The sequence below is a fragment of the Rattus norvegicus genome, chromosome 13, assembly GCF_021556685.1.
Source record: "Rattus norvegicus strain SHRSP/BbbUtx chromosome 13, alternate assembly SHRSP_T2T, whole genome shotgun sequence".
In the NCBI taxonomy this organism is placed as follows: domain Eukaryota; kingdom Metazoa; phylum Chordata; class Mammalia; order Rodentia; family Muridae; genus Rattus; species Rattus norvegicus.
In genome coordinates, this window is record NC_141546.1 from 88,862,653 (window position 1) to 88,877,371 (window position 14,719).

General features: G+C 38.0%; 1 protein-coding gene across 2 annotated transcripts in view; it reads left to right on the top strand.

Moving 5' to 3' along the window:
* The window catches only part of Spta1 (spectrin, alpha, erythrocytic 1), a 71,650-nt gene extending 59,073 nt beyond the window's left edge, over positions 1 to 12,577 (top strand). The window contains 12 exon segments of one of the 2 annotated variants that reach the window (NM_001011908.4): positions 48 to 210; positions 719 to 795; positions 3,925 to 4,134; positions 4,322 to 4,618; positions 5,266 to 5,378; positions 6,428 to 6,445; positions 7,319 to 7,370; positions 8,355 to 8,542; positions 9,450 to 9,503; positions 9,974 to 10,120; positions 10,803 to 10,947; positions 11,937 to 12,577. In NM_001011908.4, the coding sequence (NP_001011908.3) occupies positions 48 to 210; positions 719 to 795; positions 3,925 to 4,134; positions 4,322 to 4,618; positions 5,266 to 5,378; positions 6,428 to 6,445; positions 7,319 to 7,370; positions 8,355 to 8,542; positions 9,450 to 9,503; positions 9,974 to 10,120; positions 10,803 to 10,947; positions 11,937 to 12,062 (1,590 nt within the window). In that variant the 3' untranslated portion in view covers positions 12,063 to 12,577. 2 annotated transcript variants of the gene reach the window in all.
* Positions 12,578 to 14,719: the final 2,142 nt, after the last annotated feature.

Genomic DNA, 14,719 nt, shown 5'->3' on the forward strand with positions numbered 1-14,719 from the left:
TTGCATGGCTACCTAACTCCTCCTCTCATCTAACCTTGGCATCACAGGAAGAAACTCAAAACAAGGATAAGATTTCCACCAAGATTGAAGTTCTGAATGAAAAGACAGCATCTCTGACCAAGGCCTTAGCTGCTTGGAAGTCACAGCTGGACGAAGTGCATGCCTTTCAGCAGTTTAACTGGAAGGCTGATGTCGTGGAATCCTGGATAGGTATGAGGTTCCAGCGCTGCTCTAAGTACCATTTGAAGAATGGTCTCTAGATTTTTTCTTTACCTTTGTAAATGAGGTGAACTACTCATTTTTATTCCTCCTGGGTACAGTCTTACACACACACACACACACACACACAAACACAAATGTTCACACCAATGGTAAGGAATAAGGTAGCTGGTAGAATAAACCCACAGGACACAGTTGTTTCAGACTGTTAATTTCATCATTCTATTTAAAATGGGAAATCCTCCACAAAGTATCCCAGGAAACAAACTGTAGTGCTCATTGATTTGTTTGTAATTCATGTTCAACCTTGAACTTTCCTGCAGCCCATGATTCAACACTGCTTTTGCACTTAGCACTTTCTGTCAGCTTCATTTAAGGACAGAAAAGCATCCAATCTTCCCACTGCTTCTGTGTTGCACGGAGTCACCTGTTCAGGGATCAGGAAGCTTTCTCATTGTAAATCATTTAATATTCCCTCCTGACTGTCCTTGTTTGTTAGGTGAGAAGGAGGCAAGCCTGAAGACCAAGAGCAATGGTGCAGACCTCACTGCCTTCCTCACACTCCTGGCAAAGCAAGTAAGTGAAAGATGCCATGTCAAACGAGGCCAGGGGGTCCAACATTTATAGTTTAATTTTCTTATAGTTTGTGCTGTTCCCCTCCACCTCTGTCTCCCTCCCTTCTCTCTCTTTTTCTCTCTCTTCCTCCTCCTCTCATCCCTTTCTCCCTCTCCCTCTTTCTCCACCTCTCTGCCTCCGTCCTCTCCCTTCTCCCTTCCTTCTCTCTTTCTCTGTTTCCCTTTTCCTCTTCCCTTTTCCTCATTCCCCTTCTGTGATCACATGTGTTTGTGTTTGTCCTCATGAATTTTGTCAGAGAGTCAACTTTTAGCTTTTCGAATTCTCCCCATTTATGCATCCTATTAATTCCTAAAATTAGGCCATTTTATTACTATAATTCAATGTTTTATGGAGAAACTTAGACTTGATGTGATGTCTCTGTGGGTAATACATGAGGAATTGAGCTCAGATCCTTGGAAGTAGAGATGTAAGGAAGGGTCTTGGGAATTTATATTTCTGCATTCAACGAGATAACCTTGTCTCAAAAAGGAAAGTATAGGGAAAACAGGAGGACACCTGATGTCAGCTTCTTCTAGCCTCCGAAATTACACTGTGTGTGTGTGTGTGTGTGTGTGTGTGTGTATGTGTGTCCCAACACAGACAATTTAAAAAAGACTTCAAGCTTTTAATAAGAACATAAGTAGCTTTTTAAAAAAAGTTATTAAGTTCATAAGTTAGGGCTTTTAATCCAAATAGTACAAGAAATGACAAGGTCCTGGCAAATGATAAGAGCTTGGAAGAAAGGATAAGATCATATAGAAAGTGAGAAAGAGGATGGGACAACATAGATCTCTCCTGAGGCATGGCTACAAAGACCTCCTATCTGCCACTATTTCTTAAAGAACCCAAGTATTATCACTACACCCAGCATAAAGCTTCTCATATGAGTGTCATTTATAAATATTGCATATTTAGATATCATTCTATTCTAATTAAGTTTTGTTGGAAAGATGAATCCATTGCATTTAACATTATTAATTCATGATGTCTGAAGTGTTAACATATGATCCACCAAACATTCTACTTTTTGTTGCTTGGTTTCTGTTTCCTCTTTGGTCTTTTGGGTTTTTTTTGTTTTTTGTTTTTTTTTTTTTTTTTTTTGGTCTTTATTTCTGGCAGTTGGTGTGATGTCTGGTCCAGCAGGGAGTCTCCAAAAGAGTTGGGGGTGAACTTCTGGCAATTATAATGGCCTTTGGTCCTGCAGTGGTCGCTGTTCTTCTGACTGTTTTGGTTGTGAATTAAAAGGATAAGAAATATAATATCTCTTGTGTGAGGACTTGCATATTTCATTTCTTCTTTTTCCTAAGCACTTTAACTAGAGCATCTGCTTGGTAGGTCTTGAAATCATCACTCTGAGGCCACAAAAAAGGAATGCCTAGCATCTGTGGCTTTTCGTGCTATTTCTGCCTGACTCCTAGGATACTACCTGCTAATTTTAGGAATCTAAAGTGTCTTGAGTTTAAAATACAGATGACGAGTAAGTGACCACATTCCTGCAGTTCTCTTTATACAGTCTCTGTAAGACTGGATGCCCCATTTCCGCAAAACAGCTATTTTTGTCCCTTGAACTTACATGTGATTGCCATAGCCTGAGAGGTACTTCTCTGTGAACATCTTACCCTGCTCAGCTTATTCTTAGAAGAGAATTATGGAGTGAATATTGCTATTACTATAATAGTCTTCCTTTCTCTCAGCCATTGTGGGCCCTTCATTTGTAGCTTCTTCCATTTAAATTCAGTTACAGTCGAATAGTAAGTGTTTTGGAAATTTAAAAATTGTTTTCAGAAAATCTGGAGAGATGGCTCAGCTGTTAAAAGTATCAATCATCATTCCCGATGGTCTGGATTTGATTGCCAGTACCCACATCACAGTAACAACTGTCTAGAGCTCCACAGGCACATATGCAAGGAAAATACCCATATACATTTTTAAAAAATCAATTTGTAATTGTTCTCAAAAGGAGACTTAATCTAATGTTCTGGATATGGTGTTCTACATCTTTAATACCAGGACTTGAAAGGCAGAGGCAGAGGCAGAAGCAGGTAAAGGCAGGCAGATTGCAGGCACATCTTTATAAATTTGAGTCCAGCCTTATCCACATAGTGAACTCCAGACCAATGAATGCTATATAGTGAAAACTTCTATTCAAAAGAAAGAGGGAAGGAATAATAAGAAAAAGAAGAGGAGGAGGGAGAAGGATGAAGGCAGAACTGTTTTTTAATGCAAGCCACTTTGTTAAATCTGACAGAATTCCTGACGTTGATTTTAACATTTCTGCAGTTTTCATTCCTATAAAACTTTTGAAGTTTATGTATCTAAAGCCCCTAACAATGCACTGCATCTAATTAAATCAGTGTATGTCAATTTGAGAAATTCTGAAAAAGCAATGCCTTACAAGAAAGATTTCATTTTGATTATAAATATTTGAAATGTCATATCCTGTTCCAATATCACCTTAACAATTTTATCCTTAATAAATAATATATAAAATATACTTACACTAGTACATGACCATAATTCCAAGCTCAGATATTTATTTAAATCTCTAAATTATATTTTCTTTGTACAACATTCTGGCCATCTTCTTTAACTTATGCATATATATACATGTAGATGTATATATATTATTGTTTTTCTTCCTTTTACTCTGACACAAGCAATTTGGAAGAAATGGTTTATTGGCTCATAGTTGAAAGACAGTCCATCCTGGATGGGAGATACAGGAAGTAGTAACTTGAAGCATCTGGTTACAATGTGTCCACAGTCAGGAAGAAGAGAGCAATGAATGTTTGTGCTCCGCTTATTTTCTCCTTTGTATACTGTCTGTGATTTCATCTCAGGGAATGTTGCCACTCAAAGTGGTTGGGTTCCCCTGTCTCAATGAGTCTGATCATGATCATCTTTCACAGTCTTGCCCAGAGGTTGAATAATCCCTTGCAGGTCCGCCTCCCTAAATGAACCCATATCCTATCAAGTTGCCAATTGACATTACCCATGACACTATAATAAATGTCTGGTTGGACACAGATATGAGTGGTCCTCTGGATGCTTCGCTGATCCTGTTCACTGCTTCTCTTTTGATCTTTTCAGGACACGCTGGATGCCAGTCTTCAGAGCTTCCAGCAAGAAAGGCTTTCTGAAATCACTGATCTGAAGGACGAGCTGCTGGCTGCTGAGCACAGCCAAAGCAAAGCCATTGAGGAAAGGCACGCAGCCCTGCTGAGGCGCTGGGAACAACTGCTGGAGGCATGTAGAGTTCACAGGCAGAAGCTATTGGAGAAGCAGCTGCCTCTACAGAAGGTCAGGAGTGAGGGAAGGGAAAGTGGGAAGGGGTGGAGTAAGGTAAAAGTGCAACTCATTGAAGTATAATGGGTGCTCAAAAGATTGTTGCTCTGCAAATATTTGAAGACATTGTTTTTATTCTCAATACTCTCCTCTCTTAAAGGACTTTGTCAGAAGTGATGAGGGTGTCTTTTTTTCCCTGCAGGCTGAGGAGCTATTCATGGAATTTGCACACAAAGCTTCAGCCTTCAACAACTGGTGTGAGAACGCTGAAGAGGACTTGTCAGAACCTGTGCATTGTGTCTCTCTAAATGAGATCCGGCAGCTGCAGAAGGAGCATGAAGCCTTCTTGGCCTCTATGGTTGGGGCTCAAGAGGATTTCAACTATTTGTTGGCACTAGACCAGCAAATTAAAGCCTTAAATGTGTCCTCCAGTCCTTATACCTGGTTAACAGTGGATGTGCTGGGCAGGATCTGGAAGCACCTACCTGAAATCATCAAGGTAACTTGAGGTACAACCCAACATCTTCTGCCTACAAACAAGATGACCAGTGAATCAAAGTTGGGGGTGTTGAAGAAAAGAATGGAGCTATTCTTTTCATTAATTAATTATTTTAATTAAGCTGTGGCCGAAGTCTAGCAACAAAACTGTCTAAAGGAAATTAGAAGGTGGACACACACACATATGGCATATCTTCTAGTTTGTTGTCTTGTGGTTTGCTGGTAACTGAACAATTGAAGGAAGCAAAGTAGATAGGTAGATAGATAGATAGATAGATAGATAGATAGATAGATACATACATACATACATACATACATACATACATACATACATACACATACATAGAAAGATATAGGAAAGATAGGTCAATGATGATAGAGAGATAAATCAATCGAGCGATAGATAGATAGATACATACATACATACATACATACATATACATACATAGAAAGATATAGGTAAGAGATAGGTTGATGTAGATAGATAGATAGATAGATAGATAGATAGATAGATAGATAAGCACACGGCTGCATACCTGTGGAAGACAGGTTAGCTTGGAAATAGAAATGTGCACCTATCCCTACAAAATGGTTCTTTTATGCCAAAGTCCTTTATATGAACCAGCCCTGCTCTTTGTTACCTTGTAGGAACGGGAGCAGGAGCTACAGAAAGAAGAGGCTAGGCAGATCAAGAATTTTGAAATGTGCCAGGAGTTTGAACAGAATGCCAGTGCCTTCCTTCAGTGGATCCAGGAGACCAGGTATGCTGTGCTTTCTTCAAACCACACATGACACAAAAGAAAATATTATGTACTCTGTCCCCATCACCGTATTTTGGCTCTGCTTTATCTTTGTGTTAAACTACTTTCACAATCCCCTTACTGTGTTCCTTATTCTTTCCCACAATTTTTTTATTTTCTTTTTGACATGCATACTTTCACTCTTATTGTGTATACTTACACTTCAAAACAATAACAGTCCTGTGGCTGCATGCTGCGTTGCACTTTATAAAATACTTCAACACCCATTATCTTAACTGTCAGAGCAACCTTGAAAAGTGCAGAGTGGATCTTAGTACCTCTGCTTTTAACCCTGGAAAGTTAAAGTAGGTAAACTGTCTCACTCAAGGTCATATACGTATTTATTGACGTGACTGAAAACATAACCTACTGTGAGCACCCAATAAGCTATTATGTTGCCTGCCAACAAAAGCCATAACAAGGATGGAATGGTATAATATAGCCTAATTTCATTTATTATATGCAAGATGAGTGTGGAGATAATGTGTATTACATCTTCTGAGTAAATGACCTGGAAAAGGGGATACATAAAAAGTTTAATACGTTAGTATAAATGGTCAAAGTATGAAGATTATGTCCATTAGTAGATCACTAATGTGAAATTTTAAAGTTTAGTGTTGGCTGAATGGTCCGTAATTAATGCTTCTCCACTAAACCAAAAGATAAATTGCACCGTGTCTAAAAACATCTGGCAAAGGTCGTGTCAATCACTGCCTCCTCCTCGGCCCCTGGCTTTGGTTCCTTTACATTACCCTGCCATGTATGCTCCAGGCTTAGCCTGCAGATCAGTATGGGTCTCCTTGCCCTAGAGAGAGAAGACTCATACAGTCTGAGTTTCTCAGAGTACCAGAGGCTTTGAAAGCAGCATGTGGATGTATAGATTCCTATGTGACCAAAACAGACTTCAGTAATCATCAATAAGAAGAAATGGAATCATTCATTATACTAACATGTATTTTCTTTTCTTTTTTTTTTCTCTCATGAATGCTGATCCGGTCCACCATGCTCAGGGCTTATTTTCTGGATGGGTCAGTATTTTCAGTAACTATGTCTGTCTTGTTTTTAATGTTGTCCTAGACTAATTAGTTAAGAAAACTTTAGGGCCAATATATCACATCTCATCAAAATCTACTAGGCCTAATTAATGATGTGGGGCGAGAATAAGGATTCATATTTTCTTCCAGCCCTGAACTCATACTACTGAATGTAGTGTAACTATAATGCGATGCACTGTTCCTGCATTACATGACTGTCATGCACTGCACCATTCCAGTGATGACTGTAAAGGATGGAAAACGTGGGAAAAAAGACTAAACCCTAGTAGTTCTTCCCAAAATAACGAGTGGTACCTCCCTCACATGTTAAATGTATAGAATAAAATCTGAAAATTAATGAGCAGTATTTCTATATGTTCAACCAATTATGGGCTGAAAATATTCAAAAAAATTATCTTTCCCGAATATATAAATATTTTTGTCATCATTCTCTTTAAAGGTCCTAACAACTATTTGCATCATATTGGGTATTATAAGCAGCCTAGACTATAATATGCACATACTGCATGCCACGTTTACATTTTGTAACTACAACTTCCGCTGTGTTAGTAACCATAAAGACACCTATGGACACCAATAAATAGTCACCTTTGAGAGTAAAACTAAGGAAGATGTGTGACTCCTTCTAGAAAGAGTAGAACTAAATCTGGCTTTATGTTCCTTTTTATCTATCTAGAAAGATTAACAGAAAAATTGTTCATTAAAATTTGGCTTCATGAAACTTTATTAAGTCCATGTAACTTGGGAGAAGTAAAAACAATGAAGTGCAGAAAGTTTGAGCTAACAGGTCTGTGAAATATAGATTTCCGTTACAACAAATAATGTTTTCTTTTGATTCTTAATTAGATCGTTGCTCAAGGAAACAGGAACTCTGGAATCCCAACTTGAAGCAAATAAAGTAAGTGATGTTTGTTCACTAGCTGAAAAAACTGCTTGAAATTTGAAAAGCACAAGGGAAAGCACTTAGAGGCAGCCTGGTGATGCTTTACATAGACGTTACCCAAGGTCAAGAAGCCAAGGTTGTAGTCCTACTCAGATGTCAATTTGCAATGTCACTTCAGAGCATGTCATTATACAGGCCCCAGTTTACTTAATTTTTTAAGTGTCAGTTTTTACAACAGTATATCTAATAAATACATTAAAGGTTTCTGATGTGCTTAACTAAAAAAGCAGATACACATGTTCCTAGGCTATACCTGGCAGAATCAATGAATTTCTCTTATTAGATATAGGCAAGTATTATAACTGAATGCAGATCCTCTCCTGTCAACTGAGGGAAACAGTGGGCTAAAGAGCATTTCTTAGTCTTGTTTGCATTATTGTCTTTTTCTAAGAATAAAAAATAATTAGTTCAATATACAGTTTCCCTAATGAGAAAAGAATAAGATGTCAGGTAGAACTAATCTACTCCATAACATCGAAGTTTTCACCTGTCTCTCAGAGCTACTTTGCCCATTGACTCAGGATGCACAATTCCCCTTTGTCAGAATGCTTTGGAAAAATGTAGACTTTTTTACATATGTATACTGTTGCTTAGATATTGACAGTAGCCCATCATCCCTGGTGGTGAAGGAATATTGGAAGTGAGCACACTGAGGCTATTGGACAAGTCAGAGAACTAATTCCTAGTGAATGGAGATAATTCACAGTGTAATAACTGGAGCTGGTGGGGTCTGAGTTACAGGACGACAAGCATCATTCACACAGATATTCTGCTCTTTTTCAAAGGGAGGATTAAGGAAGGAAAATAGTTTTCCTGAGTTGTTCTTGTTATAAAGAGGATAGAAAGGCCTTTAAAATGAACAAATTAGGGAAAGTCAGTATCTTATCTCCTATCTCTTGGCTTGTAACTGGTGGTTTGATTGACTGCCTCTTTTCCCAGAGGAAGCAGAAGGAGATTCAAGCAATGAAGCGTCATCTCACCAAGATTGAAGACCTGGGGGACAGCATGGAAGAGGCTTTGATCCTTGATATCAAATACAGCACCATTGGACTGGCCCAGCAGTGGGATCAGCTGCACCAGCTGGGGATGCGAATGCAGCACAATTTGGAGCAACAGATTCAAGCCAAGTACTGGTTTAAACCCAGGGCAGGGAATGGGCCAGATGGTATTGGATGTTGGAGTTTAATTAGGTTGGGCCTCAGGTCCCTGATAAAGAGCACTTTCAGAGATGGCTCATTTATCTGTCATATCAATCTCTCTTTTCTGTTCCACACCTGAGCTACTTTTTTTTATAGCAGGGTCCACTGTGAAATAAGCAATGTGCCCCTGCCTCTACATGTACACATCCTCTTTAAAGACACATGAGTCCTCCATTCAGGATCCTTTTAACATTTCATAATCTTTCCAGAAGCTACTCCCTTTTATAAAATTCCATTTAAGATATAATATCTAGAATGGAACATTTAAACTGTGGACTAATGAACCATAAAGGAACAAATTAATTTTCCTAAATAAATTAAACCTATAACAGCAGCTTTATGTCTCAATAGTCTTTGGAAGCATTTTTCTGTACATTAGAAATTGACAATCATCTTCTGTAAATTACCTTGTTATAAATAATTAAACCTTTTCAAACCATTAAATTTCTTTTGAAGCGTTGCAATTTTGCTAATGTACTGGAAAGCAGCCAAAGAAAATTTGTAACTGAATGAATATGGCTCTGTTCCAATAAAACTTTATTCATAGGCTTTGAAATTTGAATTTCATGTCTTTCATGACTCATAAAACATTTTTCGATTGTTTTCATCTATAAAGAAGTATTAAAACCATTCTTGTCACAGGAAGACAAGGTTTAGACTCAGGAAGTGGCTAGATTTGGTTCCTGGAGCATAACTTGATAACCTCTGAACTAGATAGATCAAATAATACATTAATATACAAATAATATATTAAAATTTTTCTACCTTTTCTATGTCATGTTCATTGATACTTAACTGTTTTATTTCCAGAGGTAATTCATTTTTTTTCTTCCAGAGACACCATAGGTGTGAGTGAGGAGACACTGAAAGAATTTAGCACCACATATAAGTGAGTATAAGTTCACAGTTGGCTGGTCCTTTGCCTTCTAGAAAATTCATAATAAGTTTACAAATTTCTCTCTCTATGTTCCTTGATCAGACCTCAGTGACAATCTAGTCTATGTATGCAAATTATCACCAGTACTGGATTGCTGTAGCCAATTTTAATCATCTGTGAGATCCCTGGATTTTAAAAGTAAAACATGTCTTTAACACATCACTCAATTGGTGATTATGTTTGCTCCATGTAATTCAGCTGTTTCTGAGGGCAGAGCAGGAGAGAATAGTCAACGCTTTGTGTTATTCCTACTGTTACTGGATTTAACAAAAAAACACTCAGAGATACAGATAGACTTTCTTCTGTGTGTTCCAATAGTATTATGGCATGTCATTGAAGATGTAGTCAACATAGCAGAATTTGATCTTTTCTGTTTTAACCTGGTTCTCTCTTGAACTTGATAAAATGCTTTTGGTCTTCAGACACTTCGATGAGAATTTGACAGGGCGATTGACTCACAAAGAGTTCCGGTCATGCCTGAGAGGACTCAACTACTATTTGCCTATGGTTGAGGAAGGTGAACCTGAGCCCAAGTTTGAGAAATTTCTGAATGCTGTGGATCCAGGGAGGTAAGAGAAAGCGGCTATGGGTCGGGGCTTAACTGGAGATAAACATAGAGGGAAGTAGTCCATGGAACAAAAAAACTAACATAATTGAAAATATGCAAATAAGACACATGGCAAGCTCTATTTTTTAAGATTGGATCAGAAGTAAAGGGCAATGTCCCCAACTTAGTCCCAAGTTCTACAGTTTTCTCAGCTGGTGACTATGTTTCTTCTGTGAACTTCAGCTGTTTCTGAGGGAGGGACTTGAAAGAAGAATTCACTCTTATTCATGGCCATGAGCTCTTAAGGAGAAATTAGTCATTCAAAGGCCACAGCCAAAGTGAAGTTGTGTGTGCTTTTGGTAGACATGACAGAACTATGCACAGCTTAGGTTACTGTAAGGAAGTAATTTTTTCTAGTTCTAAAGTTGAAGGAAAATAAGGGATTATTATCTGGGCTCTCACACTGACAGAAAAATCTAAGGAAACATGGGTAATGACTTCTAGAACCTAAGAGACTGAGTATTTCTCTATACAGTAGTAACGGGGTGTCAGAGTAGAGAGCAAAACCCAAGTGTCAGAGAGCCTATCTAAAGGAGAACTTCAGGAGGCCTGGTTTCCCTCTGCCCCGAGATACTATACAGGATGGAAGGGATATACTTTTCTTGTCTTCAGATGGCACAGTTGCTGCTCTGCTTCCCCCACAGGAAAGGCTATGTGTCACTGGAGGACTACACATCATTCCTGATTGACAAGGAGTCAGAGAATATCAAGACAAGTGATGACATAGAGAGTGGATTCCAAGCCCTGGCAGAAGGCAAGGCCTACATTACCAAGGAGGACATGAAACAGGTGGGGTTCCACAGTTGCGTCTCCTGTTCTGACACTATAGTCTTGGTTTGGGTCATCTTGGTCTTGGCTCTCCTCTAGTACTCCCACCCATATACCCACTGAATTGCCTGAGGCCTCCTCTTTCACAAGGCATCCCTTGTTTCATTTAAATTGTTTGCTTTTACTACTCTAGCCCCAAAATGTCTAATGGTTCTCTACTGACTATTACAGCCTGTTCAAAATCTGCCACTCAATTTTTAAGCAACTTATTGTCATTTCTACTGAATAAGACAAATAGAAAGAGCTAATTTCTTGATGTTTGTCAACTGTTGAATAGTAAAAAGTGAAAATGTATGTATGTATATATATATATATATATATATATATATATATATATATATATACATGTATATTGTGCCATAATGAAAAACAGGGAACTTTCAAGAAAATTGGCAAAACTAGAAATTATTTCTAGGACTCAAAAAGCAATATACTGTACATTCTCTCTTACACTGGGACCCTAGATAATGATGGTTGTGTGCATGTATATAGGTGAGTATAGGCCAAGGAACTAGAAGGAGAACAAGAAGGGAAAAGAGGGTTTGAAGGGGTCATGGGAACTAACAAAACACATGTGACATGTACGATGGAAGACGACTGTTGGGGATGGGAGCATACAGAACAGGAAGAGAGGTGGGGAAAGAATGGGGGATGGAGAGATCAACAAAATCAAATTGTGTTTGAAATGCCATAATAATGCAAAGATACGGACTTGTTGGGTTTGGTTTTTATCAAAAATATCTAAAGAAAAGGATATGAAAAAAGACTTGGGAAGAAATTTTTAATTAATTTTATTTTATTGGATGAAATAAATTTATGAAAAATTGGAGTGATAGGAAGAAGGCTGCTTCTCCCGATGGCTCTCCTTCTGTGTTTGCACAGATAGGGAGACCCATAGAAATAAGTGTTTGATTTCTGTAACTCTGTCTTTCTCTTCTCGTTCTTTTCAGGCTCTAACCCCAGAACAAGTGTCATTCTGTACCATACATATGCAGCAATATATGGACCCGCGGGGTCGGAGCCAACCTGCTGGCTACGACTATGTTGGCTTCACCAATTCATTCTTTGGCAACTGATGGGCAGATTCTTATGTACCATAGATGATCATAGTGTGGCAACAAGTGATGGGAAAAAAAGAGGCACAAACAAGTGTGAAAGAAAAATATTGCTCCTGGTGCTGCTGCTGCTGCTGCTGCTGCTGGTGGTGGTGGTGGTGGTGGTGGTGGTGGTGTGTGTGTGTGTGTGTGTGTGTGTGTGTGTGTGTGTGTGTGTGTGTTCCATTTATTGCAGGATTTAAAAATTTATCAAGTATAGGCAGGAGTTCAAAAAATGCTATAAGATTATGTAACTAGTCTCTACTTAGGGTGGGAAGCTCTTTGTGTGTGTGTGTGTGTGTGTGTGTGTGTGTGTGTGTGTGTGTGTATTCTGCACACCTTTAGTATTGTGCTGCATTTCTGATTATAGGATCAGTATTTTTAAAAATGAAATTTAACTAGAGTTATGCTTTTGTATTTTCAGAACCATTATTATTACTAACTATAAGCTGTTAATTATACTGTTAAAAGTACAATAATAAAGTAGATAAATAAAATCCAAGGTGATTTACATGTTTTTTGCCATTTTCAGGAGAGATTTAGTTCTTACTGTTATAAATGTTTGTTATTTTGTCTTATTCCATGAAGCAGAATCACATAAAGATAACACAACACTTGTTTTCTTCTTGTCCTGTTTTGATATTTCACCATGAGAAGGACTGCTTCTGCTCTCAGAAAGATACAATTGTGGCATGTCAGGGTCCTCTCTTGTTTCCTAAATCCCTAAATACTCTCTTACATTTTAATATGATACAAATAATGCTTTATTCATTTCTATCTTCTCTGTAGTCAGTAAAATTGTTCAGAATTTATGAATTAAGGAAAATTCAAGAAGCTATGGTGGTACTATATCTAGGTCTTTTCAGGACAGTTATGTTTCTTAGGTAACTTTGTTGCCTTGTGTGTAACAGCATTTCATGGATAGCTTATTGCTTGTGAATATTGCTCCTTATTTACTCTCTTAAGTGTCTCAATTCTTTCACTTGAATAGAAATTGACCCCTCCACAATCTTTGGGAAAAAATCATCATAGGATCCAGTTAAAATAATTATAGCTACAAATAAAGATATTTGAAAATGACATGTAATCTTTTCTGTAACACTTACCTTAAGCCATTAACTACAGTGGAATACAGCAATCAGAAGATATTCCCAAAATGATTTTTCACCAGTGTCTAAATTAGTTATAAATAACCAAACTGGCAGATTATGACATAATAGACCATCCACTTCAGTATGAGCTGAATAAAATTTTGCTATCTGCTTACATATCTCTTCCATCTCCTTGATAAGTCTGGTGGATCTGGAACTTAGATTTTCAAAGCCTTCATTTTTCTTCAACCTAAGGTAATAGCTAGGATTCCTTCCTTGTGTCCTTGATTCTTTGTTCTCTCTGCTGAAACTCTTTACCCTTCCCACTCATGGGCTAGTCTTTCAGTCCACAGATATCATTCTGTTCCATTTATTGAGCTCTGTCTTCTGCTTCTCAAAAGGATCATATTGAAGTGAGGTGTAGTTGAACCATCTTCAACAACAAAATTCCCCAGGCTAACACATTTCTCATTTGTAAGACTTTCACTCTCTCTGACCAACTTAGCTGTCTCTGTAACATATCCACAGTCTCTCACCACCCAACTTCTCTTATCTTTTCTGATGGTCCAAGTTAGTTTAGAACATGTTTCATCCATTCTTTAGGAACAAGGATACTCATTAACTTAGGCAAGAAGCTGCCTCAGATCCTCACCTACAGTAATCTTTCCATGGACTAAAAGCCAACATCATAACATTATTAGAAGTAGCAGGTAACATTCAGTAAAAAATGACTGTGACTCAAGTATAGTGACAAACTCTTTATATATGTATGAAACCGTTAGTCAAACACAAAAGTATGTAATGAGAACTATTTTACAAATGATGACATTGAAACTGAAAACAGGTAAGCAACTTATCCAGCACAGCTAATTAGCTGAAGAGCTTGCTTTCACGCTCTTGCCAGAGGACTGAGAGAGTTCAACTTTATTTCTCCCTAACAATACACAGAATCATGTATAAAACACTGTACGTGGAAGAAACTGGCAAAATAAATAGCTCTGTAATGTACTCAAAAAGATAATAGGGTACAGAGTGAGAAGCAAAAGCATCAACAAGGCTTCTGCCTACCCTGCATCTCCCAGACTATATGCTGCGAGACTATATATACATCCCAGTTTCAGACCCTGGGAGAATATTATTGATCAAATAGTCTCCTTGTGTAATCACTTTAAAATTCTCCACAATGCTCCTGGATCTTGACATCTTAGCCTTGAAGTTAAACACTCTGAAAGTCTTTCATCTTGTTTGACTCAGCTGGGAAATCAGTAATGACTTTACTGAATTAAGATAATTTCTATTTCTTAACTTGTTTTGATAATTAGGAGTGGCACCTATGAAACTGAAGGTGAATATTAAGATTTTGAGCTCACTGTGGGTTGAACACAGTAAACAGAGCAGTAAATTCTGTTTTATCCTTCCAAGCATCATGGGAGGAAAGGCAGGGGGGTGTGGGGTTTTGGTACAGCAGTTTTGTCAACTTTTTTGAAATATTTAGCCTACCAGGTCTAGGACGTGCTTATGCAAAGAAGAATGTCTCAGGTCTAGCTT